The sequence below is a fragment of the Pleurodeles waltl genome, chromosome 5, assembly GCF_031143425.1.
Source record: "Pleurodeles waltl isolate 20211129_DDA chromosome 5, aPleWal1.hap1.20221129, whole genome shotgun sequence".
Lineage (NCBI taxonomy): Eukaryota > Metazoa > Chordata > Amphibia > Caudata > Salamandridae > Pleurodeles > Pleurodeles waltl.
Genome location: NC_090444.1, coordinates 1412183423 through 1412207861, shown reverse-complemented (window position 1 = coordinate 1412207861; position 24439 = coordinate 1412183423). Strand labels below are relative to the sequence as shown.

General features: G+C 44.3%; 1 protein-coding gene across 1 annotated transcript in view; it reads right to left on the bottom strand.

The window, feature by feature from the left end:
- LOC138296505 (CD109 antigen-like) overlaps positions 1–24439 on the bottom strand; it is a 775136-nt gene that overhangs the window by 22599 nt on the left and 728098 nt on the right. Inside the window, exon 31 of the mRNA XM_069235676.1 lies at positions 4518–4674. Within this exon, the coding sequence (XP_069091777.1) occupies positions 4518–4674 (157 nt within the window). The remainder of the gene's footprint in view (positions 1–4517; positions 4675–24439) is intronic.

The window sequence follows — 24439 nt, the reverse complement described above, 5'->3', positions numbered from 1 at the left end:
ATAGATTGCTCTGCAGCCTCAACCGTATCTATGAGTTTTCTATGGTCCGCATGTAGGAGGCTGAGGTTCGAAGCAACCATATCCATTTTGGTCTCCCAGGAGGTCCTGGAGTTCTCAATTGCTAGCAGTAAGGCATCTAGTTTTCCATCCAGTGAATGGGATGTGCGTTAAGATCTCCTGCGGTTGATAAGGGCGGCAGTTGTGTAGAGATCGTCCGGGATTATGAGATGGCAGGTTGTCCAGTGGTGCAGTTTGTGCGCTGGGATGTTGTGGAGAATTAGGTATGCCTGGGTCTCCGAGAATAGTGCAGAATTGACAGAAGGGCCCCAGATTGTCTCTCTGACCACCGTGGTCCTAGTGTGTCACCTCATCCGCAGCCCAAGGGGCTAACCACCTGTTTCAATGTCACCCACTTCTGCCCATCACAGTCGTGATACGTGTAGGTACCCCAATCTCATGTCAGGAATCATATGCAGTAGGTCCAATTTGATGTTGCACTGTTGTATACACAGGTAGGTAACTGAGAGAGTTCTATAGCAGGAGGGATATACGTTCTGTAGGCAGATCTCATTAGTTGAGGCGGGCAGGATTAGTGTAGACTCAAGAATTAAGGACCGCTCCCAGGGCAGGGCCAAGTGTTATAGGTCTATCAGGCACCTTTGATCAGATAATGTTTACTATCATGAATGGCCCGGGCCGCGTGTCAGTGTATACTAAGGTTGCCAGTGAAATGCCGCAATCAGGCCCCCGTGTGTGCCCCACAGCGCTGTCTCCAATGCTCAACAAGTGTTTTTCATTAGCTGAGGGGAGGTGTGCCATAGGTTGCCACGGTCTCAGGCTGTTGCAGAGAAGGGGGAGGCCCTCGTCTGTAGGCATCTAGTGTCCTTGCTACTCATCTCTCACGGGGGCCGAGTTCCCCTCAGGCCTGGAGCAGCAGGCCACAGCTTCAAGCAACCACTGTGTGTCAGGCAAATTCCTCCCATCTCGCCTGCAGTCCCCAAAGGTCTCCGTCAGGTGCTGCCATGTATGCAGTTTCTTAGGTGTCTTTCCCGTTGCAGCACAATCTGCTCTCAATCCCCGTAGGCACTGGGGATGTTGTCAGCAAAATGTGACAGCAATCCAGTGCAGCTAATCCAGCCTGTGCCTATCAGGCGGGAGGATGCCATGCCATGCTGGCCAGGACGATGGGTCAGCTTGTGTATCTCCCTGGGTGCCAGATTTTGCCAAAGATATATTGCGACGGCTTGCTGCTCCAGCATAGGTTATAATGTATCATGGATAGTGGATGGCCATTTAGTTAGGTTTCCCAGGATAACGGGGCAGTGTGGCGGAGCTCCACTAAAACACGTTCACCATGTTGCCCTCTCTAGCCATCCCCCCCCAGCACTACATTAATGGTGTGGAGAAAAAAATACTGTATTCTCCCAATAAGCACATAAAATTCGCTAGTGCTTGCAACTATAGGATCTATTTCTAGAGGCTTACCTTGCACTGCTGAGGAACAGCTGCCCAGGAGCTTGGAACTGATTTCATTTTGTGAATGAGAATTAGTATGCTCGACATGCTGACACCAACACTGTTGATACTAAAATTAGAAGGAGCCGTTTGGCACACCTTAGCCCCCGAGCACTGATCGTAACTGGAGAGGTAGGGGAAGGGAGACATTCTCCCCTTTCTAACTGTACCTCTCCAAAGTGGACCTCTGCTTGGGGATCACTGTAGGAGGTGGATTACTAAGCAAGGATCCACTCACTGGACACAAGGTAATTGAAAGTGGGGGAGCAGTCCCCCAGGCATGGGCAATTTTTACCCATAATGTACCTACCCCAGGGAGACAGAGAGCCTCCTAAACACATGTGCTTAAATGACTGGAGGGCCAATACCATCTTCCATGAACCATCCATGAAACCTGGGAATCATCTTAGATGATAAACTCAGCATGACCTCACAGGTAAACGCAGTTAGCGCCTCCTGCTTCCACATACTACGCATCCTCAACAAAATCTTCAAAAGATCCCCAAGAACACCAGTTATACTGCCTCTCAAGCCCTAGTCCCCAGTAGACAATGCACTATATGAGAAAATCCTCATCTACCTCCTTCACCATCTCCAGACCATCCAGAACACTAAAGTCGGACTTGATTTGGATCTCCCATGGCACACCCACATCACGTCTCACTTGAAAGAACTCCACAGGCTGTAGATATACAAACACTGGCAATTCAAACTCCTCATACATGCATACAAGCCACTGCCCAACATAGGACCAGCTTATCTCAACTGCTGTCTCTACTCCCAGCATCCATCCAGACACCTGTGCTCTACTTCACACATACCTCTCACAAAGGAGAACAGGAGGCCGCCTTCTCCCTCACACCCAAAACTTGGGACATCCTCACTCTACCTATGGCTCTTCAGCTAACACCCAGGACATAACATACTCACCAGCTTTTCCACCTGGATACCCTTTGGGTGATAAACTGTGCTTTACAAATCCAAATAACGTAACACAACAGGTGAGATTTCTCCTCAACTGCAAGCCAAACATCTTAGACAAACACCCCAACCTCCAAAACCACTTCAGTTACATTTTGAACCTGAACTCACACTGTGGGATTAAGCATTTCATTCTAGCCCATAATTACAAACTAATTAACTAGGCACTTGCCCTTTTGAAACAGAATTATGGTAATTCCCTTCTAGCAGGACTCCCCAAATCTCACTTCGCACACACCAAGGCAGTTAAACACCCTGCCACTAGATTTATCATGGGATACAGAAAATTCAACCACATCTCTTCGACTCTGCTCTCACTTGACTGGCTCCAAATTGAGGCAGGAAACATACTCAAACTTGCCAGCATCACTTGTAAAGCACTTTATGGGACCAAACTGGTTTGTCACAGCCAGAAACTGTTGCTCTAAGGAGGACAACGTGGCTTGACTATACGGACACTCTCCTTCTGGAAATCCCCACAATGAAAAACTGAGAACACAAACAATCCTTCTCGGGATGTGCAACCAGAATCTGGAACTCAATTCTTCCAAACATCAGAACTAACCTGAAAAATACCTCAAAAGTAATTGAAAATGTTACTTTTTCAGCATCATTTCCAATTGTAATTACCAGATGAAAACTCTGCATAACACTTTTTTCAATCCTTTGACAGAACCAATTATCCCTTACTTGAACATGTACTTAACTGTAGTAAAACCTGTTAGGTAATTACCATATATGGGAAGACCTGGCCACTGTCACTGTAAATTTTGACCACAGACTCTGCGGTGACTTGACGACTAGAATGTATGTACTGTTAATTGCAATCTTCCTGCTTACCAACATGCACCTTTCACCTCCCCTATTTCTCCCCCTGATCTACTGTGTTAGTCTGTAGCATTCTCGTCCTTGAAATAACTTATGTTGAAACTAGCGGATGTGTGCAAAGAGGCAAAATAAGTATTAGGAGGTGCACTGGCTCTAAGAAGTTGTTACTTGCCAGAGGGACATGGGGAACCTATGGGTCGCCAAGCAGCCCCTTCTTCTGAAAAAGTCACTCCATCTGCCAAGTCTACATTTTCCTTTCGGAGTCTCTTGACAGGTGCATGGTAGCCTCCATACTGCTCCATCCTCATGAACAATGCCTATGGAAGGGTTTGAGAGACTAGTTTGTTTTCCCAGCTCTGTGGTCCACAGGCTAGTTACATGACTTTGAGGCCAAGGGGAAATCTAACCAGGGAGGAGCTAAAAATCTTTCTCCTTGACATCTGTTTGGAACCTTCGCTAATCAAAAAAGCCCATGTAATATCTGCATTTTGAAAATTTCTAGGCATTTGTAGCTAAATTTTTCTATATGTCTCCCATCTTCCGATCTATCTAGAGACAAGGAACAACTGGTAGCCATGCAGCTGCCTTCTTACATGGACCATATTGTCTATTTTAAGCTGAAATAATAGCATTAAGACATCCTATTTGGAAGATAATATGACGTTATTGGATAAAAACCACTGGATTTTTGACAGATTTCAGGACTAACTCCCACTAGGTTATATCATGGGCAATATTTCCAGTCCTGAACTGGACAAAACAAGACGACAACACTCAGAATGTATTAGGCTGACACTCAAAAGTCCAGGACTGGAACCCGTATCCATAATAACAGAGTGGCAAACTACATTCTAATGAAACACTTGGAAGATTATGCTGGCTTAACGGGTTGTTACTGTGGAGTCTTAAATATAATTTGCATCTGACTGCTATCCGTAAGTACATTAAACTAAGGGTTTGCAATCTATGGCTTCCGGTATTTCATTTGAGGGCCCCTTTGGTGGTCAATTTTGCAGTTTTCCTAGAGTATCATCTTGGTGCATGGATGACAGAGTAAGAGACATATATCACTAACAAGAGCTGACACTCATGCTATATACAAATATGTACTGAGCATAGTAATCATAGAATGCAACATACAAAAATGTATTTATTGCAACCCAAATACTTGTTTTTGTCTTCACTTTACTTACATAATCAAAGTACAGGTTGACATTTTCATTGCCATTTTCCACTTTCTTGATCAAATTGTTTAACGAAACCGAATCCGGAGATGGGGCAAAGCCACTTAGTAAATTAACTTGCATAAGGACCATACCGCTCTCTGAAGTTGTGTCTGTTCCTAAAAACCTTGACAGAAACAATTAAGAAAAAATTCACATATTGCAAAAATACCATTTGACTGTTTTTGAATCTTTAAATTAGATTACATGTGTTCAGTGAATATTATTTTATATGATGCCATGGAGAATTTAACAAAACGTAAACTGTAGGTCATAAATGACAGATATGTTGGTGTAGAACACTGCAACAGTCAAGAATGCCTCGGTTTCAAGTATGGTGTTTTCCACCCAAGGTAAATGCTATTAATCTGGGGTGAGGTAGTTACTACTCATGGTAAACACCAGCCAATTGGAGTTTGGTATGTGAGAATGAGGAAGTTGTGTTTCTCGAGCTGCCTACAGCTTGGTGAAATATTCTAATTACGTCAGCTTTATCACAGAATTCAACCTTATTTGAAATTCTGAAAATTTCTCAAATTTTCATATTACATTATTTTACGTAATATGTGCCCTCAGGAGACTGGTTCAATCAGGGAAAAAAATCAGAGATATAAACATTTTCTGTTCTAACTAGTCTGCTAGGATCTCGTCAGGCTTTTCTACATGAGGTGCATCTTCAACTAAACAAGTCATGCTAGATACAGGTGAATCACAGTTCACCTTCAGAGTGTAATTTCAAATAATGTTGTGGTGTTCTTGAAATTTCAAAAAAAGCTATTTATGTAATACCTTTTCCTATCCAATTTTCCTCTAATCTATTCTGTCCGTTTTTTCTGGCTGGTTTGAGTAGACACTCCTGTTGGCAAAAAAATAAATAATAATAATAAAAAAACACCGTTCGGAATGAGTACAAAACAATCCAAACTTGTTCGTGATAAATAAGTGTAATCTAAGGGTTGGGACCTAGATAGAGTAGGCATGAAAAAATACAATTACTGCCTGGAGTTGTTAACCTTTGCCTGATGCTTTTTTGTTGGTGTGAAACAGGCTTTTCTGATCTACAACATGACAACACATCCCAGCATTCAACTACAATGCTGGAAGTGCATATCCATATGATTGCACTGGCTATCAGAGGCCAAAACTCAGTTAGGCATTTTTCAAGGCCATGAACTGAAAACTAAATGGGATTATAGCGTCTAAAAGCAGTAATACAAAATTCCACACAACATCTTACAGGTTTTTGGCACTGAATATTTCATACCAAACGTTCTGGATTTAATTAAACGTAACACTGCAAACAAACGAGGTATACACCTTGAAACAAACAACATGGAAAATAGTCAAGTTTGGACAATACAAATGCCTGAACTCAAATTGGTTTCTAGTTGTTGGGTTTAAAGCCAAGAAATGCATCAGTCCATACAGAATATCTCAAGTTGCAAACTGTACTTCTTGACAGTTGTATTAATTCTTCAGAAATCCTGAGTTCTTTCCTTTGTACTGGATTGTAAAGCGTGAGACAATCAAATAACGGTAATTGAAATCGAAACCTATGCAATCACTTAAGATAACTGAGTTTTTTAAATATATATTTCAGAGAAGGGGCACAAAGCAGAAGATTGAGAATGCTGGTACAAAGCCATTCATATTTTTTGCGAGTGGTCACTAGCAGCAGAATGCCCATGTAATATATGGTTCTCCCAGGACAACTCTCGTTGCCTCTTTGTTTGCATGTCCATGCACACAGCTAAGGATGAGTGCTGAAAGGATGCAGGGGTATATGAAACATATTAGAACGCGAAAACGCTCGGAGATTCACTGAAGGCAAAGGAAAGGCAGGGTGCAATAACTACTAGTGCAGACCTTTGTTCCAATACTGAAATGTTTACCTTTTAGTTTCTCCCTGTTCAATTGAGAACATTCTACTCTTAGTGGATAGGATGTTCTAATAGCAGCAAGCTATAATCCTGTAACATCATATGGGTAAGTATCAAAAATGAATGCTTTCCATTTCAGAGTTCCAAGTGAAATCATAGACGACTCAAACATTTTACCTTCTCTATGCTGGAAACATCTTCATGGGAAAAAAACCTTAGTTGATGCTGCCCAAAGTACAACTCTCTTGACCGACTACAGATGCCAAAATAATATTCAACTATATTTTTTCAGCAGAGGACTAAGGAACGGAGATCGGTAGATTTAATTTTTTAAACATTTTATTGAGCATTTAAACAAGTTGTACAAAGGTTAAATCAAAATGTGGCTGTTTGGGAGTCCCTACAGTGCAAATCAAGCAGAAGAACCTCGAAGACCGAGCAGAAACAAAACAAAATAAAATCCCCGCGGTCTCAGAACACCTGTTGAAATCTGTAGACTTGGTCATAATTTACAATCATCTCGTTTATTCCAATATCTTTTAACATTATCTTATTTCTTGTGGTTTTGGTACTGCTTATTCCATGCTGTTAATTATCTCTTTTCATAATGTTTGTAATGTATCTGACAATAGTTACAGCGTTCATGCTTTACTAAAGACTGTATCTTCCATTTGTACCATTTTGTGTTTCGGTTATTCCTCTATTGGAAACACTTTCCTACTTGCTAAAGGGAAAACAAACACTCGCTAGCATTTATGCTGTGGCTATCCAAGGATCTGTTCTTAGAGTTGGAAATTCTAGTTTTGCTTTGATTGACGTTTTGTACAGTCATAGTGCCAACTCGATTGCCACCAGAGGTGCTCCAAGTCTTATAAAAATATATTTATTAATGCTGTTGTGGGAGTGGAGAGTTAGGGGGCTCTTGTAAAAAGCGAATCTGGTGATTGCTAAGGAAAGTCGATGTAATCCCCACACACAGATCGATCAAAAGGCACACAGTAGCATACTGGCACTAATGGTGACCAATCTGAGCACTACGATTACATTAAACGAGTTGTAAAATATTATAATTGCTCATCTGTCTTTCTCTGAAAGGGAAGTAAGGAGGCGTAAATTATTCATTGTTTTTGCATTCTTGTCAGAAACGGTTCAAACATTAAATTTCAGAATTCCATAGAAGCATCCAAAAGGTAGGATATGAAAAATGTTCAGGAAGCCTGGAAGGTAAAAAATTGAAATATTGTTTACTTTTACACAGAACACACACATGATGTATTTCAATCTGAGTCACATTTTCCCACAGTAGAATTTAGCCAACGGTTAGCCTTTCCTGAAGGTGGTCTAGGTATAATTTAGAATAAGGTTAAGGTCAACACGGAGGAAGCGTACGCCAAACAACTCGGTAAGTACACTCGGTAAAAACACAGTACAGAGAGAATCTCTTCTCAACAACTAGTAGCTACAGCACAAGCAGAAGGACATTTCCATAGAATTGAGTTTTACGTGTAGGTAGTACTAACAATCTTAAAGTAAAGAACCCATCACTAAATAATTCCCAAATCAATTGAGATAATTAGGGAAAATGTTTGTGAACAAAAAGACACAAATTTAATTAAAACAGGCTAAGTGGAACTGTATATTTAAATCTTAAAAATTTTAAAGCAAAACTTTCCAAGAAAAAATAAAGTGTCAGTCATAATTCACTGTTCGTGGTTGACTGGGACACATTGGCATGATTTCAGGCTGGGAACAACAGAGGCCACATACACTTAGCAGTGGTACCTTCAGAGGCTCAGCTAGTGAAGGTCTAAGGCTGGGGCCAGCGAGGGTCCCTCGAAGTTGGATATGTTGTTGTGGAGCTCCAGCTGATGTTGTTGATTTTAGTGTCACAACCTCAGAGCAGGATAGTTCTGGATTTTGTAGCTGCTGAGGTTGCTTTGTGGGTCAGATAGATTTGCTGCCTTGTCCCAATCCAAGGTTTTACTTTTTCACTTTTTTGAGAGGTAGAATCATCCAGTGGGGCACAGGTTGAAGCCATAGACTAGGAAAGGCTCCATGAGGCCCAATACCATGATGTGAGGTTCCACTGATCTAGTTTTCAGCACAAGAAAAAGCTCAGAGTGGGATGAACATGTTTTTTGTGCCTGCCTGAGAAGCTACCTTTCTCAGAAAGATGCAGGGGACTAGCCCAAGTCCTCCAGAAGGGGAAAAATAGCTAGGCCCCCCTTTTTGCCAACTACTGGGAAAGTGATTTCCAGTCAATTAGGCAGCCCCCAGCTCCTCAGGGCAGACTTCTAGGACCTAGATCACTCTCTAGCTTCCAGTTCCTGGAAGGTCATGTCCTGTGTGATCAGCTGGGCCTTTTTGGTGAAAGAAGTCCTTTTGCTTTTTGTGTCTCTGAAGCAGGCAAACAGGAGTCCAAACACTTCACCCTTGGTGAGCAGTTCCAGTACATGGTTAGCAGGAGTCTTTCAGTGAATCCTCTGCTTTCAACAAGAGTCAGGAATCCTCTTCCAACAAGGCTTATGTGTTCAGATAGAGTCTTTTCAGGTCCATTCATTTTCTGAGGAGGTGGAGTGTTTAGGCACTAGCTTTAGCCTGATTGGAGACATTATGGCATTTAACCCTAACAATTTTCTCGTAGTTCCCTTGTTGTTGGTTCTCCTTAGTGCCTGGGTTGGACACCCTTATTTTAGTATAAGGCCCGTAGCCTGTGCCTTTTATATTTAGACATGTTTTTTTTCATTTTGTATTTTTAAGCACAGACAGCTTTTAGCTCATTGTCTTTATATTTTAATCAGTTGCTTCATTCTGAGACATAGTAGTTTGCTCGGCATATTTTATCAGCCCCTTGTACACATTTCACTTTAGGCCAGATGTATCAAACATTTTTTCGATTGCAAATGGCTGTTTGCGATCGCATAAATGCGTTTTGGTATGTAACAAGTCCAATTTGCGATTCGGTAACTTGTTACCGAATCGCAAATTGGATTTGCGACTACATACAGAAAATACATTTTCTATTCATGGGTCATCTTTCCCGCAGTAGAAACAAATTCAAACACTTTTCATACATATACTTCAGCAAATCCACCTGCACAATACAGAGCTTATCCGTATGAAATACCACTTTTATATCAAGAACTCCAAACTTGGTTTCAAGGTGCCCTTCCACACGTAATTCCAAATATTAGATCAGGTGCCCTAAGTAATGATGGACCTACATGGCCAGAATTGGCCACATACACACCACATCCAAATGTACTAAATATTCCAGTAGCAGATTTACGTTATGTATATATATAAAAATGTCACTTACCCAGTGTACATCTGTTCGTGGCATGTTCCGCTGCAGATTCACATGCTATGCATATGTCTGCCATCTAGTGTTGGGCTCGGAGTGTTACAAGTTGTTTTTCTTCGAAGAAGTGTTTTTGAGTCACAGGATTGAGTGACTCCTCCTCTTCGACTCCATTGCACATGGGCATCGACTCCATGTTAGATTGTTTTCCCGCAGAGGATAAGGTAGGAGTTATAGAGTATAAAGATAAGAGATGTCCATGCAAATGGTGTGTATATATATATATATATATATATATATATATATATATATATATATATATGTACAAGCGTTTGTTTAACTTAAATGGCCTACAGGCTTCCGGGGAGGTGGGAGGGTGCATGTGAATCTGCAGCAGAACATGCCACGAACAGATATACACTGGGTAAGGGACATTTTCAGTTCGATGGCATGTGTAGCTGCAGATACACATGCTATGCATAGACTAGAAAGCAGTTATTCCTACCATACAAAAGCGGTGGTTAGCCTGTAGGAGTTGAAGTTGTTTGAAATAATGTTCTTAGTACAGCCTGACCTGCTGTGGCTTGCTGTGCTGCTAAAACATCTACACAATAATGTTTAGTAAATGTATGGGGTGTTGACCAAGTAGGTGCTTCACATATTTCAGCCATTGGTATATTTCCTAAGAAGGCCATTGTAGCACCTTTCTTCCTTGTGGAATTTGCTTTAGGTGCAACTAAGAATTGTCTTTTAGCTTTAAGGTAACATGTTTGGATGCATTTTACTATCCATCTTGCTAAACCTTGTTTTGAAATGGGGTTACCAGTGTGAGGTTTTTGAAAAGCTACAAATAGCTGTTTAGTTTTCCTGAATGGTTTTGCTCTATCTATGTTGTACATTAGAGCTCTTTTAATGTCTAATGTATGTAGAGCTGTTTCTGCCACGGAATCTGGCTGTGGGAAGTGTAGGAAATTACCATCTTGCCTGGCATGTTACCCCCATATTTCACTGTATATATTTTGTTTTAGTTGTATGTGTCACTGGGACCCTGCCAGCCAGGGCCCCAGTGCTCATAAGTGTGCCCTGTATGTGTTACCTGTGTTATGACTAACTGTCTCACTGAGGCTCTGCTATCCAGAACCCCAGTGGTTATGCTCTCTCATTCTCTTTCCAAATTGTCACTAACAGGCTAGTGACCAATTTCACCAATTTACATTGGCATACTGGAACACCCTTATAATTCCCTAGTATATGGTACTGAGGTACCCAAGGTATTGGGGTTCCAGGAGATCCCTATGGGCTGCAGCATTTCTTGTGCCACCCATAGGGAGATCTGACAATTCTTACACAGGCCTGCCAGTGCAGCCTGAGTGAAATAACGTCCACGTTATTTCACAGCCATTTACCACTGCACTTAAGTAACCTATAAGTCACCTATATGTCCAACCTTTACCTGGTAAAGGTTGGGTGCTAAGTTACTTAGTGTGTGGGCACCCTGGCACTAGCCAAGGTGCTCCCACATTGTTCAGGGCAAATTCCCCGGACTTTGTGAGTGCGGGGACACCATTACACGCGTGCACTATACATATGTCACGTCATATGTATAGCGTCACAATGGTAACTCCGAACATGGCCATGTAACATGTCTAAGATCATGGAATTGTCACCCCAATGCCATCCTGGCATTGGGGAGACAATTCCATGATCCCCGAGTCTCTAATTCAGACCCGGGTACTGCCAAACTGCCTTTCCCGGGGTTTCACTGCAGCTGCTGCTGCTGCCAACCCCTCAGACAGGTTTCTGCCCTCCTGGGGTCCAGCCAGGCTTGGCCCAGGAAGGCAGAACAAAGGACTTCCTCACAGAGAGAGTGTTACACCCTCTCCCTTTGGAAAAAGGTGTCAGGGCTGGGGAGGAGTAGCCTCCCCCAGCCTCTGGAAATGCTTTGATGGGCACAGATGGTGCCCATCTCTGCATAAGCCAGTCTGCACCGGTTCAGGGATCCCTCAGCCCTGCTCTGGTGCGAAACAGGACAAAGGAAAGGGGAGTGACCACTCCCCTGACCTGCATCTCCCCTGGGAGGTGCCCAGAGCTCCTCCAGTGTGCTCCAGACCTCTGCCATCTTGGAAACAGAGGTGCTGCTGGCACACTGGACTGCTCTGAGTGGCCAGTGCTAGCAGGTGACGTCAGAGACTCCTTCTGATAGGCTCCTTCAGGTGTTGTTAGCCTATCCTCTCTCCTAGGTAGCCAAACCTCCTTTTCTGGCTATTTAGGGTCTCTGCTTTGGGGAATTCCTTAGATAACGAATGCAAGAGCTCATCAGAGTTCCTCTGCATCTCTCTCTTCACCTTCTGCCAAGGAATCGACTGCTGACCGCGCTGGAAGCCTGCAAAACTGCAACAAAGTAGCAAAGACGACTACTGCGACCTTGTAACTCTGATCCTGCCGCCTTCTCAACTGTTTTCCTGGTGGTGCATGCTGTGGGGGTAGTCTGCCTCCTCTCTGCACTAGAAGCTCCGAAGAAATCTCCCGTGGGTCGACAGAATCTTCCCCCTGAAACGCAGGCACCAAAGAACTGCATCACCGGTCCTCTGGGTCTCCTCTCAGCACGACGAGCGAGGTCCCTTGAACTCAGCAACTCTGTCCAAGTGACTTCCACAGTCCAGTGACTCTTCAGTCCAAGTTTGGTGGAGGTAAGTCCTTGCCTCCCCACGCTAGACTGCATTGCTGGGAACCGCGTGTTTTGCAGCTACTCCGGCTCCTGTGCACTCTTCCAGGATGTCCTTTGTGCACAGCCAAGCCTGGGTCCCCGGCACTCTAACCTGCAGTGACTTCGGGTGAGCTCCAGTTCACTCCACTTTGTAGTGCCTGTTCCGGCACTTCTGCGGGTGCTGCTTGCTTCTGAGTGGGCTCTTTGTCTTGCTGGACTCCCCCTCTGTCTCCTCACGCAATTGGCAACATCCTGATCCCTCCTGGTCCCTCGTGGGCAACAGCAGCATCCAAAAACCCTAACCGCGACCCTTGCAGCTAGCAAGGTTTGTTTGCGGTCTTTCTGCACGGAAACACCTCTGCACGACTCTTCATGACGTGGGACATCCATCCTCCTAAGGGGAAGTTTCTAGCCCTTGTCGTTCTTGCAGAATCCACAGCTTCTACCATCCAGTGGCAGCTTCTTTGCACCCACAGCTGGCATTTCCTGGGCATCTGCCCACTCCCGACTTGATCGTGACTTTTGGACTTGGTCCCCTTGTTCCACAGGTACACGCATCAGGAAATCCATTGTTGTTGCATTGCTGGTGTTGGTCTTCCTTCCAGAATTCCCCTATCACGACTTCTGTGCTCTTTGGGGAACTTAGGTGCACTTTGCACCCACTTTTCAGGGTCTTTGGGTGGGCTATTTTTCTAACCCTCACTGTTTTCTTACAGTCCCAGCGATCCTCTACGAGGTCACATAGGTTTGGGGTCCATTCGTGGTTCGCATTCCACTTCTAGAGTATATGGTTTGTGTTGCCCCTATCCCTATGTGCCCCCATTGCATCCTATTGTTACTATTCATTGTTTGCACTGTTTGCTATTGCTATTACTGCATATTTTGGTATTGTGTACATATATCTTGTGTATATATGCTATCCTCATACTGAGGGTACTCACTGAGATACTTTGGCATATTGTCATAAAAATAAAGTACCTTTATTTTTAGTATATCTGTGTATTGTGTTGTCTTATGATATTGTGCATATGACACTAGTGGTACTGTAGGAGCTTCACTCGTCTCCTAGTTCAGCCTAAGCTGCTCTGCTAAGCTACCTTTTCTATCAGCCTAAGCTGCTAGACACCCCTCTACACTAATAAGGGATACCTGGACCTGGTGCAAGGTGTAAGTACCCCTTGGTACCCACTACAAGCCAGGCCAGCCTCCTACAGGAAGAAGACTGGTAGTTCCACTGTTTGATTGATATGAAAAGGTGATACTACTTTAGGAAGAAATGTAGGGTTAGTTTGTAGTATGAATTTATGTTTATGTACTTGTATGAATGGTTCTTCAATAGTGAAAGCTTGAATTTTACTAACTCTTCGCAATGCTGTAATTGCGACTAGGAAGGCAACCTTCCATGTTAAGAATTGCATTTGACATGAGTGCATAGGTTCAAATGGTGGGCCCATAAGTCGTGTTAGCACTATGTTTAAATTCCACGAAGGAACTGGAGGTATTCTGGGTGGGATGATGCGTTTTAAACCTTCCATGAATGCTTTGATAACAGGAACTCTAAATAAAGAGCTGTGCTGTATATTTTGCAAATATGCGGAAATTGCAGTGAGATGTATTTTTATAGAAGAGAATGCTAAATTTGATTTTTGTAAATGAAGTAAATAGCATACAATATCTTGTATTGATGCTGAAAGAGGGGCAATATGTTTAGATTGACAGTAATATACAAATCTTTTCCATCTGTTGGCATAGCACTGTCTGGTAGTGGGTTTTCTTGCTTGCTTAATTACTTCCCTACATTCAGTTGGTAGTTGGAAATACCCAAATTCTATGACCTCAGGAGCCAAATCGCTAGATTGAGTGTGTTGGGATTTGGGTGCCTGATCTGCCCTTTGTTTTGTGTCAACAGATCTGGTCTGTTTGGGAGTTTGGAGTGTGGTACTACTGACAGGTCTAGTAGTGTTGTGTACCACGGCTGACGTGCCCACGTTGGTGCTATGATTATCATATTGAGCGTGTTTTGATGCAATTTGTTGACTAGAAATGGAATGAGTGGGAGAGGTTGAAAAGCGTAAGCAAATATCCCTGACCAATTGATCCATAGAGAATTGCCCTTGGATAGGGGATGTGGGTATCTGGATGCAAAGTTTTGGCATTTTGCGTTTTCGCTGGTGGTGAACAGATCTATGTCTGGTGTTCCCCATTGATGAAAGTATTTTTGAAGTACTTGAGGGTGAATCTCCCACTCGTGTGTCTGTTGATGATTTCTGCTGAAAACATCTGCTAATTGGTTCTGTATCCCTAGAATGTACTGTGCTACCAGGTGAATTTGGTTGTGTATTGCCCATTTCCAATTTTTATCAGTTAGGAGGGAGAGTTGGGACGAATGTGTCCCTCCTTGTTTGTTTAGGAAATACATGGCGGTCATGTTGTCTGCTTTGATCAAGACATTTTTGTGAATAAGGAGAGGCTGAAAAGCTTTGAGTGCTAGGAAGACAGCTAACAGCTCTAAGTGATTTATGTGTAGCCGTTTGTGTTGGGCATCTCATTGTCCTTGAATGTTGTGATTGTTGAGGTGAGCTCCCCAGCCAATCATTGATGCATCTGTTGTAAGGATGGTCTGAGGTACAGGGTCTTGAAATGGCAGCCCTTTGTTTAGATTTGTGGAATTCTACCACTGAAGGGACATGTATGTTTGGCGGTCTATCAACACTAGATCTTGAAGCTGACCCTGTGCTTGTGACCATTGTTGTGCAAGGCACTCTTGCAAGGGCTGCATGGTTAGTCTTGCATGTGGAACAATTGCAATACATGATGCCATCATGCCTAATACTTTCATGACCAATTTGACTGTGTACTGTTGACCTGTCTGTATTTGTGCCAATATATTGTGAAATTCTTGTATCCTTTGCGTATTTGGACTTGCAAGCGCTTTTTGAGTATTTAGTATTGCTCCTAAATACTATTGTATTTGTGCAGGTTGTAGTTGTAACTTTTGGTAGTTTATGGAGAACCCTAGCGTGTGCAGGGTTTGTATTACATAATGCTCATGGTTTTGACACTGCGTATGACTGTTTGATTTTATTAGCCAATCGTCTAGATATGGCAAGACATGAATGTGTTGTCTTCTTAGGTAGGCTGCGACTACCGCCAGGCACTTTGTGAATACCCTTGGAGCTGTTGTTATTCCAAAGGGTAACACTTTGAACTGTTAATGCTTTCCTCGAATGACAAACCTGAGATATTTTCTGTGCGCAGGATGGATGGGTATGTGAAAATACGCATCTTTGAGGTCTAATGTTGCCATGAAATCGTGTTGCAGAAGTAGTGGGATAACATCCTGCAGTGTCACCATAAGAAAGTGTTCCGACAGGATGTAAAGATTGAGGGTCTGAGATCTAATATTGGTCTTAAGGTTCCATCCTTTTTGGGAATGAGGAAATACAGTGAGTAAACTCCCATCCCTACTTGATTTTGTGGCACAGCTTCTATTGCTTGTTTGAGTAATAGAGATTTGACTTCTTCCTGTAAAAGAGTGATATGGTCTGTGGATAGCTTGTGTGGTTTTGGTGGAATGTTTAGTGGAGTTTGTATCAATTCTAGGCAATAGCCATTGCGGATAATTGATAATACCCAGTTGTCTGTGGTAATGTTTGGCCAATTGTTGAGGAACTTTTGCAGTCTTCCCCCCACATGGGAGGTGTGGATTGGAAAGGAATGGCACAAGTCACTGTTTACTTTGTTGTGAGGCTTGTTTTGGTGTTTGATATTTTCCCCTGCCTCTGGGGTATGGGTCTCTATAAGTGCTTTTGAAACCACCTCGTTGGTATTGAGGTTGGTAGGCCGGCTTTGGCTGTGACGTGGATGCCTCCGCAGTTTGGGCTCTAAATCCACCTCTAAACTGGGGTTTACAAAATGATCCCCTGTATTGTGTGGTGTATAGTGCACCCATGGCTTTTGCGGTGTCTGAACCCTTCTGCATTTTTTCTATAGCAGTGTCGACTTCTAGGCCGAAAAGCTGTTTTGGTTGAATGGCATATTCAACACTGCATGTTGGATTTCAGGTTTAAATCCTGAAGACCTAAGCCATGCATGTCTCCTTTTGGTTACAGCAGTGTTGATGGTTCTGGCTGCAGTATCTGCCGAGTCTAGGGCTGACCCAATTTGGCTGTTAGTGATGGCTTGCCCTTCCTCCACTATCTGTTGTGCCCTTTTTTGCTGTTCCTTGGGGAGATGCTAGATTATATGTTTCATCTCGTCGAAGTGGGCCATGTCATATCTAGCCAACAATGCCTGGGAGTTGGCTATTCTCCATTGGTTGGCTGCCTGAAATGCCACCCTTTTCCCTGCAGCATCAAACTTCCTACTCTCTTTGTCTCGTGAGGGTGCATCACCTGACGACTGTGAGCTCGCTCTCTTCCTGGCAGTGCTTACCACTACTGAGTCTGGAGGTAGTTGTTGGGTAATATAGACAGGATCTGAAGGAGGTGGCTTATATTTTTTCTCCACTCTAGGAGTAATTATTCTTGCCTTTACTGGCTCTCTAAATATCTGGTCAGCATGTTTTAGCATGCCGAGGAGAATAAGAAGCGACTGATACATTGCATGCGTGGAGGAGAGTGTATTAAATAAGAAATCATCCTCTAATGACTCAGTATGCATGGTGACATTATGATATGTTGCTGCCCTAGCTATCACTTGAGTGTAGCCTGTACTATCCTCTGGGGGTGAAGGCTTAGAGGGATAGCAATCTGGGTTATTGTCTGGAATGGGGTCTGGCTCATAAAGATCCCATGGATCCACATTGTCCTGCTGCAAATCAAATGAGTGCATTGGTGACTGCATAGGTGTAGGACTGGTAGGAGGAGAGATATGTAGATGTGGAGAGTGAGGAAGAGACTGAGGAGGAGAAAATTGAGGAGGTGGAGGTCTCTCCTTTGTTTTTGGCACTTTAGCTGGAGGCTGTGTAGTGTCCAATTCCTCCAGAAAGGCTAATTTCCTCTTTGGTTTTGGAGGAGGTGCGCTTAACATTCTGCCAGTTTCTTTATGGTTATGAATCCTGGCTTGCCTTTCATCCATTGCCTCAATTTCTGAGTCCTCCTCAGTAGTTTTGTGGCTTTCTCTAAGTGCTTTTGAAAGTCCATGCTCCTCAGTATAACTAGTTTTTTACAGCTCCGAAGCTGGCTTTTTCGGTTTCGAAAAAGATGGGGTTGAAGATGGTCTTGGCTCCGAAAATGATTTTTGAGATTTCAACTCGGAAGAGCGGTGTTTGCTCCGTTTGGAGACGTAGCTTCTTCTGTGCCCAGCGGGTGTGTTGGCCACCAAGCGTTTTCTTTCGGGTCAAGCTATGGCCTTCTGGCAGTGGCGTTCCTAAGGCCTTATGTTTGGGCTTAGATGACACAGGGGCAGGCGTACTCACGTGCTGTTCTGCCATGACAGGTCTGTCCTCCTCGGAATCCTGGTCGGAGTCGGATCCTCGAACAGAGACTGAAGTATGCATGATTTCTTCCTCTTCGATGTCGAGATGTTCGGTGCTCTTTGATGCCATCTCGAGTCTCCGTTCTCTTATGTCCCGGAGCATCTTTTTCAATCAGAAGGATCTGCAGGTCTCGCAATTTTCTTCCTGATGATCGGGGGAAAGGCAGAGATTACAGACGAGGTGTTGGTCCATATAAGGGAATTTGGCGTGGCACAGACAGAATCATAATGGAGTCCGATCCATGAGGCTTCCACGTGGTCAGCCCGACCAGGCCTGAGTTGGATGCGGGTGTGTCCCAAAGGGTGAGTAAAAATGTTTGTTTCAATGGTACGGAAGTGTTGAACGAAGGTGTAACGCGATCGAAACAATACCGACGAGAAATGAAGAGTGTTCAAGATTTTCCGAATCGAACTATCGGAGCGAAAGGAAACCCGTCCAAACCCGATGATGGAAAGAAAACAATCTAACATGGAGTTGATGCTCATGCGCAATGGAGCCGAAGAGGAGGAGTGACTCGAAAACACTTCTTTGAAGAAAAACTTGTAACACTCCGAGCCCAACACTAGATGGCAGACGTATGCATAGCATGTGTATCTGCAGCTACACATGCCATCGAACATATATGTATATATCTTCAGTCAAAAACCAAAGGTTACAGGGATGCTATAGTTAGGAAACAGAACTAAAAAAAACATAGACATTCTCTTTAAAAAAAAAAGGTTACACGGACGTTATAGTTAGGCTCACATTTTAAATGTACAAAACCATAAAAATTACCTCAACTATCTATAACTAAAGTAACTATAAGAGGCACACCCGCCATGTGCAATTTTTTGTCAAATATTTTACTGCAAACACTAAACTGATATTATCAAAGATGTAATGAGTGCAATAATTTGTAGGGTAATACACAGTGCGTGGCGAGGCACAAATTATAGTCGCCATAGGGCACAAGTTATAGTTACTTGAGATAACTAACTATACTGGTGAATTTCTATGGTTTTTTATGTTTAAAATGTGAGCCAATCTATAATGTCCCTGTAACCTTTGGTTGTTAAAGTGAAGTTCTATGTTTTTTTTAAAATTCTAGTTCCTAACTATCATGTCCCTGTAGCCTTTGTTTTTCCAGTGAATTTCAATGTTTTTTTTTAACATACAGTATTTTTCATTACAATATTTTAATCCAATCACCGCCATGCACAACGTTTGCTGTGGATGGGTGTGGTAGGGCACAGGGCCTGGCACGTGACCAGGCCCTGCAGCCATCACCCCCCCTCACCACCCAACCCCAAGCTGCGCACGGCCTTTGGCCGTGCGCAGCAGGAGTTAGCCGCGGCCTGACTCTTTGGGTGTGAGAATAGGTGTGACAGGGTGTATCTGGGAGTGACAGTGGCTGTGAGAGTGGATGCATCATGCTTATTAGATCTGTGAGTGGGTGTGTCAGTGTCTGTGTAGGTCTGTGAGTGGGTGTGTGAGAGTGAATGGGTCTGTGAATAGGTGTATGAGGGTCTGATTGCAGCTCTGAGTGGGTGCATGAGGGTCTGAGTGGGTCTGTGAGTGGGTGTTTAAGGGTCTGAGTGGATGAGTGAATGGGAGAAAGGTTGAAAGACATAGAAAAAGTGTAAGAGAGAAAGACATTTTTTAGGCTTTGATGGATGATTTACTTAACCCCTTCGCTGCCAGGCCTTTTCCCCCTCCTGTGCCAGGCCTTTTTTTGGCTATTTGGGGCAGTTCGCGCTTAGGCCCTCATTACTTTTTGTCCACATAAGCTAGCCAAGCCAAATGTGTGTCCTTTTTTTCCAACATCCTAGGGATTCTAGAGGTACCCAGACTTTGTGGGTTCCCCATAAGGAGGCCAAGAAATTAGCCAAGATACAGTGAAAACTTTTTTTTTTTTTTTAAATGGGAAAAGGGGGCTGCAGAAGAAGGCTTGTGGTTTTTCCCCTGAAAATGGCATCAACAAAGGGTTTAGGGTGCTACAATCACCAGCTTCACAGAAAACCCAATTTATCAACACAAATTTGGCATTTTACTGGGACATACCCCATTGTTACGAATTTTTGTGATTTCAGCCTCCTTCCAGTCATTGACAGAAATGGATGTGAAACCAATGCTGGATCCCAGAAACCTAAACATTTCTGAAATTCAGCAAGGGGTAATTTGTGTAGATCCTACAAGGGTTTCCTACAGAAAATAACAACTGAAAATAAAATATTGAAATTGAGGTAAAAAAACTGAAATTTTTCTCTACGTTTTACTCAGTAACTTTTTCCTGCAATGTCAGATTTTTTAAAGCAATATACTGTAACGTCTGCTTGACTCTTCTGGTTGCGGGGATATATAGGGCTTGTAGGTTCATCAAGAACCCTAGGTACCCAGAGCCAATAAATGAGCTGCACCCTACAGTGGGTTTTCATTCTATACCGGGTATACCGCAATTCATTTGCTGAAATATAAAGAGTGAAAAATAGCTATCAGGAAAACCTTTGTATTTCCAAAATGGGCACAAGATAAGGTGTTGAGGAGCAGTGGTTTATTGCACATCTCTGAATTCCGGGGTGCCCATACTAGCATGTGAATTACAGGGCATTTCTCAAATAGACATCTTTTTGACACACTCTCTTATATTTGGAAGGAAAACATTTAGAGAAAGACAAGGGGCAATAACACTTGTTTTCCTATTCTATGTTCCGATAAAAATGATACCTCACTTGTGTGGGTAGGCCTAGCGCCCGCGACAGGAAATGCCCCAAAACACAACGTGGACACATCACATTTTTTGACAGAAAACAGAGGTGTTTTTGCAAATTGCCTACCTGTACATTTTGGCCTCTAGCTCAGCCGGCACTGAGGGAAACCACCAAACCTGTGCATTTTTTAAAACTAGAGACCTAGGGGAATCCAATATGGGGTGACTTGTGGGGCTCTGACGAGGTTCTGTTACCCAGAATCCTTTGCAAACCTCAAAATTTGGCTAATAAAAACACATTTTCCTCACTTTTTGGTGACAGAAAGTTCTGCAATCAGAGAGGAGCCACAAATGTCCTTCCACCCAGCGTTCCCCCAAGTCTCCCGATAAAAATGATACCTCACTTGTGTGGGTAGGCCTAGCGCCCACGACAGGAAATGCCCCAAAACACAACGTGTTTTTTGCTGAAGATGTGGTGAGGGCAGGGGTCGGGTTTTGAGCCGGAGGGGATTGTGTGGGTAGGCCTAGCGCCCGCAACAGGAAATATCCCAAAACACAACGTGGACATATAAAAATTTTTGACAGGAAACAGAGGTGTTTTTTGCAAAGTGCCTACCTGTAGATTTTGGCCTCTAGCTCAGCCGGCACCTAGGGAAACCTACCACACCTGTGCATTTTTGAAAACTAGAGACCTAGGGGAATCCAAGATGGGGTGACTTGTGGGGCTCTGACCAGGTTCTGTTACCCAGAATCCTATGCAAACCTCAAAATCTGGCTAAAAAAAACACATTTTCCTAACATTTCAGTGACAGAAAGTTCTGGAATTTGAGAGGAGCCACAAATGTCCTTCCACCCAGCGTTCCCCCAAGTCTCCCGATAAAAATGATACCTCACTTGTGTGGGTAGGCCTAGCGCCCACGACAGGAAATGCCCCAAAACACAACGTGTTTTTTGCTGAAGATGTGGTGAGGGCAGGGGTCGGGTTTTGAGCCGGAGGGGATGGTGTTCATGATTTAGATGGTGTTGTTGTCATTGACGTGGGTCCAGGAGAGCAGGAGGCTGGTGGGTGGTGAGTCTGTGGTGTCGGTGGTTGACGTGGGGGTCTGAGTACTGAAGCTGTCATGGATGTCTGCGATATTGTGGTAGAAGAAGGCGGCTAGGGAGTGGCAGCGGTCTTGTGATGGCAGGATGTCTTTGACGTTGGAGTCGGGGTTCGAGAGCTCCTTCAAGATTTTGAAGAGCTCCTTGTGGCTGTGTGCGTTGTTGTCGATGCATTCTTTAAAGGCGGTTCTCTTGGTGGTTGAGATGAACTGGTGGTGTCTGCGGATTGTGTTCTTGAATGCTGTGTGGTTGTCTAGTGCCTGATATTGGCGCCACTTCTTTTCGAGTCTTCAGCATGATTGCTTAGATACTTGGAGGTCAGCGGTGAACCAGAAGGCCTTTCTGTTGGTGCATCTGTTGGAGGGATTCTTGATCGGGCAAGAGTGTTGGCACAGTCGTCGATCCATTGCCTGAGGTTGCGGGCTGCTGTGTCAGTGTTTGTGGTGTCGATAGGTGGGTTCTGGGAGAGGGTAGTGATCAGTTGGCCTTCGATGACCCTGTTCCATCTGCAGTGGGGAATCTGTTGCGGGTGATGGTGTGTTGTGGGTTTCTCGATGGAGAAGTGGATGCAGTGGTGGTCGGTCCAGTGGAGTTTGGTGTTGTGGCTGAAGGAGACGTGTTTGCTGGCGGAGAAAATAGGGATTGAACATGTGTCCTGCGGAGTGGGTGGGTGTCGTGATGAGTTGCTTGAAGCCGAGGTTGGTGAGGTTGTCAAGCAGGGTGGTAGAGTTGTTGTCATTGGTGTTTTCGAGGTGGAAGTTCAGGTCCGCAAAGAGTATGTAGTCTGTGGATGCCAGAGCGTGTGTGCTGATGACGTCGGTGATGGAGTCGCTGAACTGCTGTGTATGGCCAGGAGGTCTGTAAATAAGGGTCCCTCTGAGAGTGGTGTTTGGGTCAGTGTGGATCTGGAAGTGCATGTGTTCGGTGGTGCCGAGGTTGTCTTTGGTGCTGGTCTTGATTCTGAAGGTGTTCTTGTGGACGACGCAGATGCTTCCTCCTGGTTTGTTGGTGCGGTCCCTGCGGTGATCTTGTAGACATCCGGAATGGCTATGGCGATGTTGGGCACTGAGGAGGGTTCATCCAGGTCTCGGTCAGGAAGGCGACGTTTGGGAAAGCTGAGTTGAGTAGATTCCAAAGTTCAACGGCATGCTTGTGGACGGAGCGAGTGTTGAGTAGGATGCGTCTGAGATGGTTGCGTCCTGTCTTCGTGGGTGGGTCGTCGGCGTGGAGGCTGGTGAAGGTGCAGTTCCAGCAGGAGAAGGGTCAGCAGGTGAGCTGCGGGGTGGCTTGATGGCAGGTGGATGAGCGGGTGGTGTTGAGTGCCTGGGGGGTGTGGCGTTGTAGCGGAGTCGAGTGTAGAGGCAGTGGGGGGGCCAGAACTAGAGATTCTGGTGCTGGGTGCGGTCCAGGCGTGGACAGGCACAGACAGGCTTGCCTTTGGCACGCCAGCGGGAGCCAATAAGTAGGGAGGGGAGAGGAGAGGACAGCTGGGAGAGGGGGCAAAAACAACTTGAAAAAAGGGGGTGGGGCCACAGGGGCAGCAGCAGTGGGGGAGAGACAGAGGTGGGAGATCGAGAGAGCAGAGTGGAGGGAAAAGCGCAGAAAGATTGATAAGCAATGGAGCACTGTGGGGAGCGAACAGCAAAAGGGGCACAAGGGGGCAAATATGGAAGAGAGAGCACACAGAGAGCGAGGCAGAGAAAGAGGAAGAGAGAGGCAGAGGGCAGCCTAGTAGGAAAGCAGACCTCTCCCACTAGACACCAGGGATGAAGCGCAGGTAGAAGCCTGCGGATGGAGGAGGGCCTTGCACTCCTGACAGGGGTCAGGAGTTCAGAGGGACGAGGGCTCTACTTACAAAGGGAGCTACGGGAGGCAGAGCAATTCACTGACCAGGTCCTCATATATTACAGGATAAATGCCTAACTTGTACGGAGGTCAGCGGGTCATGCCTCTGTATTTCAATATGAAAATCCTTCAAAATCCTCCATTAGAGCCCAAAACCCTGCAGGGTGCCCTCAGTGCAAAGGGCGGAGTGTTCCAGTACAATATTGTAACACCAAAAACAAGATGCTGAGGCCCAGTTCCAGTTAACTTCCTAGATTTTATTCCAGATAAGACAGATGCACCACTAGAATCCTGACATGTTTCGGCAACATGCCTTAATTATAGGTAGGTAATCACAAATCAGGTGCTTTTAAATCACACTTCACATGACATTCACAACATAGCATACATCTCCCATAATGCACTGTTGGTGTTCTCTTATCTTGTTTGCAGTGCACCAAATATCATAGTGAAAACGCCATCCTGTGTTTGGTGTTGCAATTTTGTACTGGGACACTCCAACCTTTGCGCTGAGGCCATCCAACAGGAACACGTGGCAGCTCTTGCCCTACATTTGTAGTATACACTAATATAATATAAAGTAATATTAAAGGGTAAGCGGCAGCATTCACAGTACACTAGCGGCTCTGAGGTGATCCTCAAATAGACCAGGAAAGCGAGCTGCCAAAGATTTTGGCTTAGCCATATACTAGTATAGGTCAAGGTCGTATGGGTGCCAGACCAAATAAGCCACAGATTCAAGGTAATTTTGGTTATGAAAATGTCAAGCACATATAGGAGGGTTCAAAAAAATGCTGGGATAAACCAAAAAATTATAAAGATAAAATTAAACAAAGAGGAGAATCTCTGCATTCAGGGACCACAGATAAACAATAAATTCTTAGAAATAG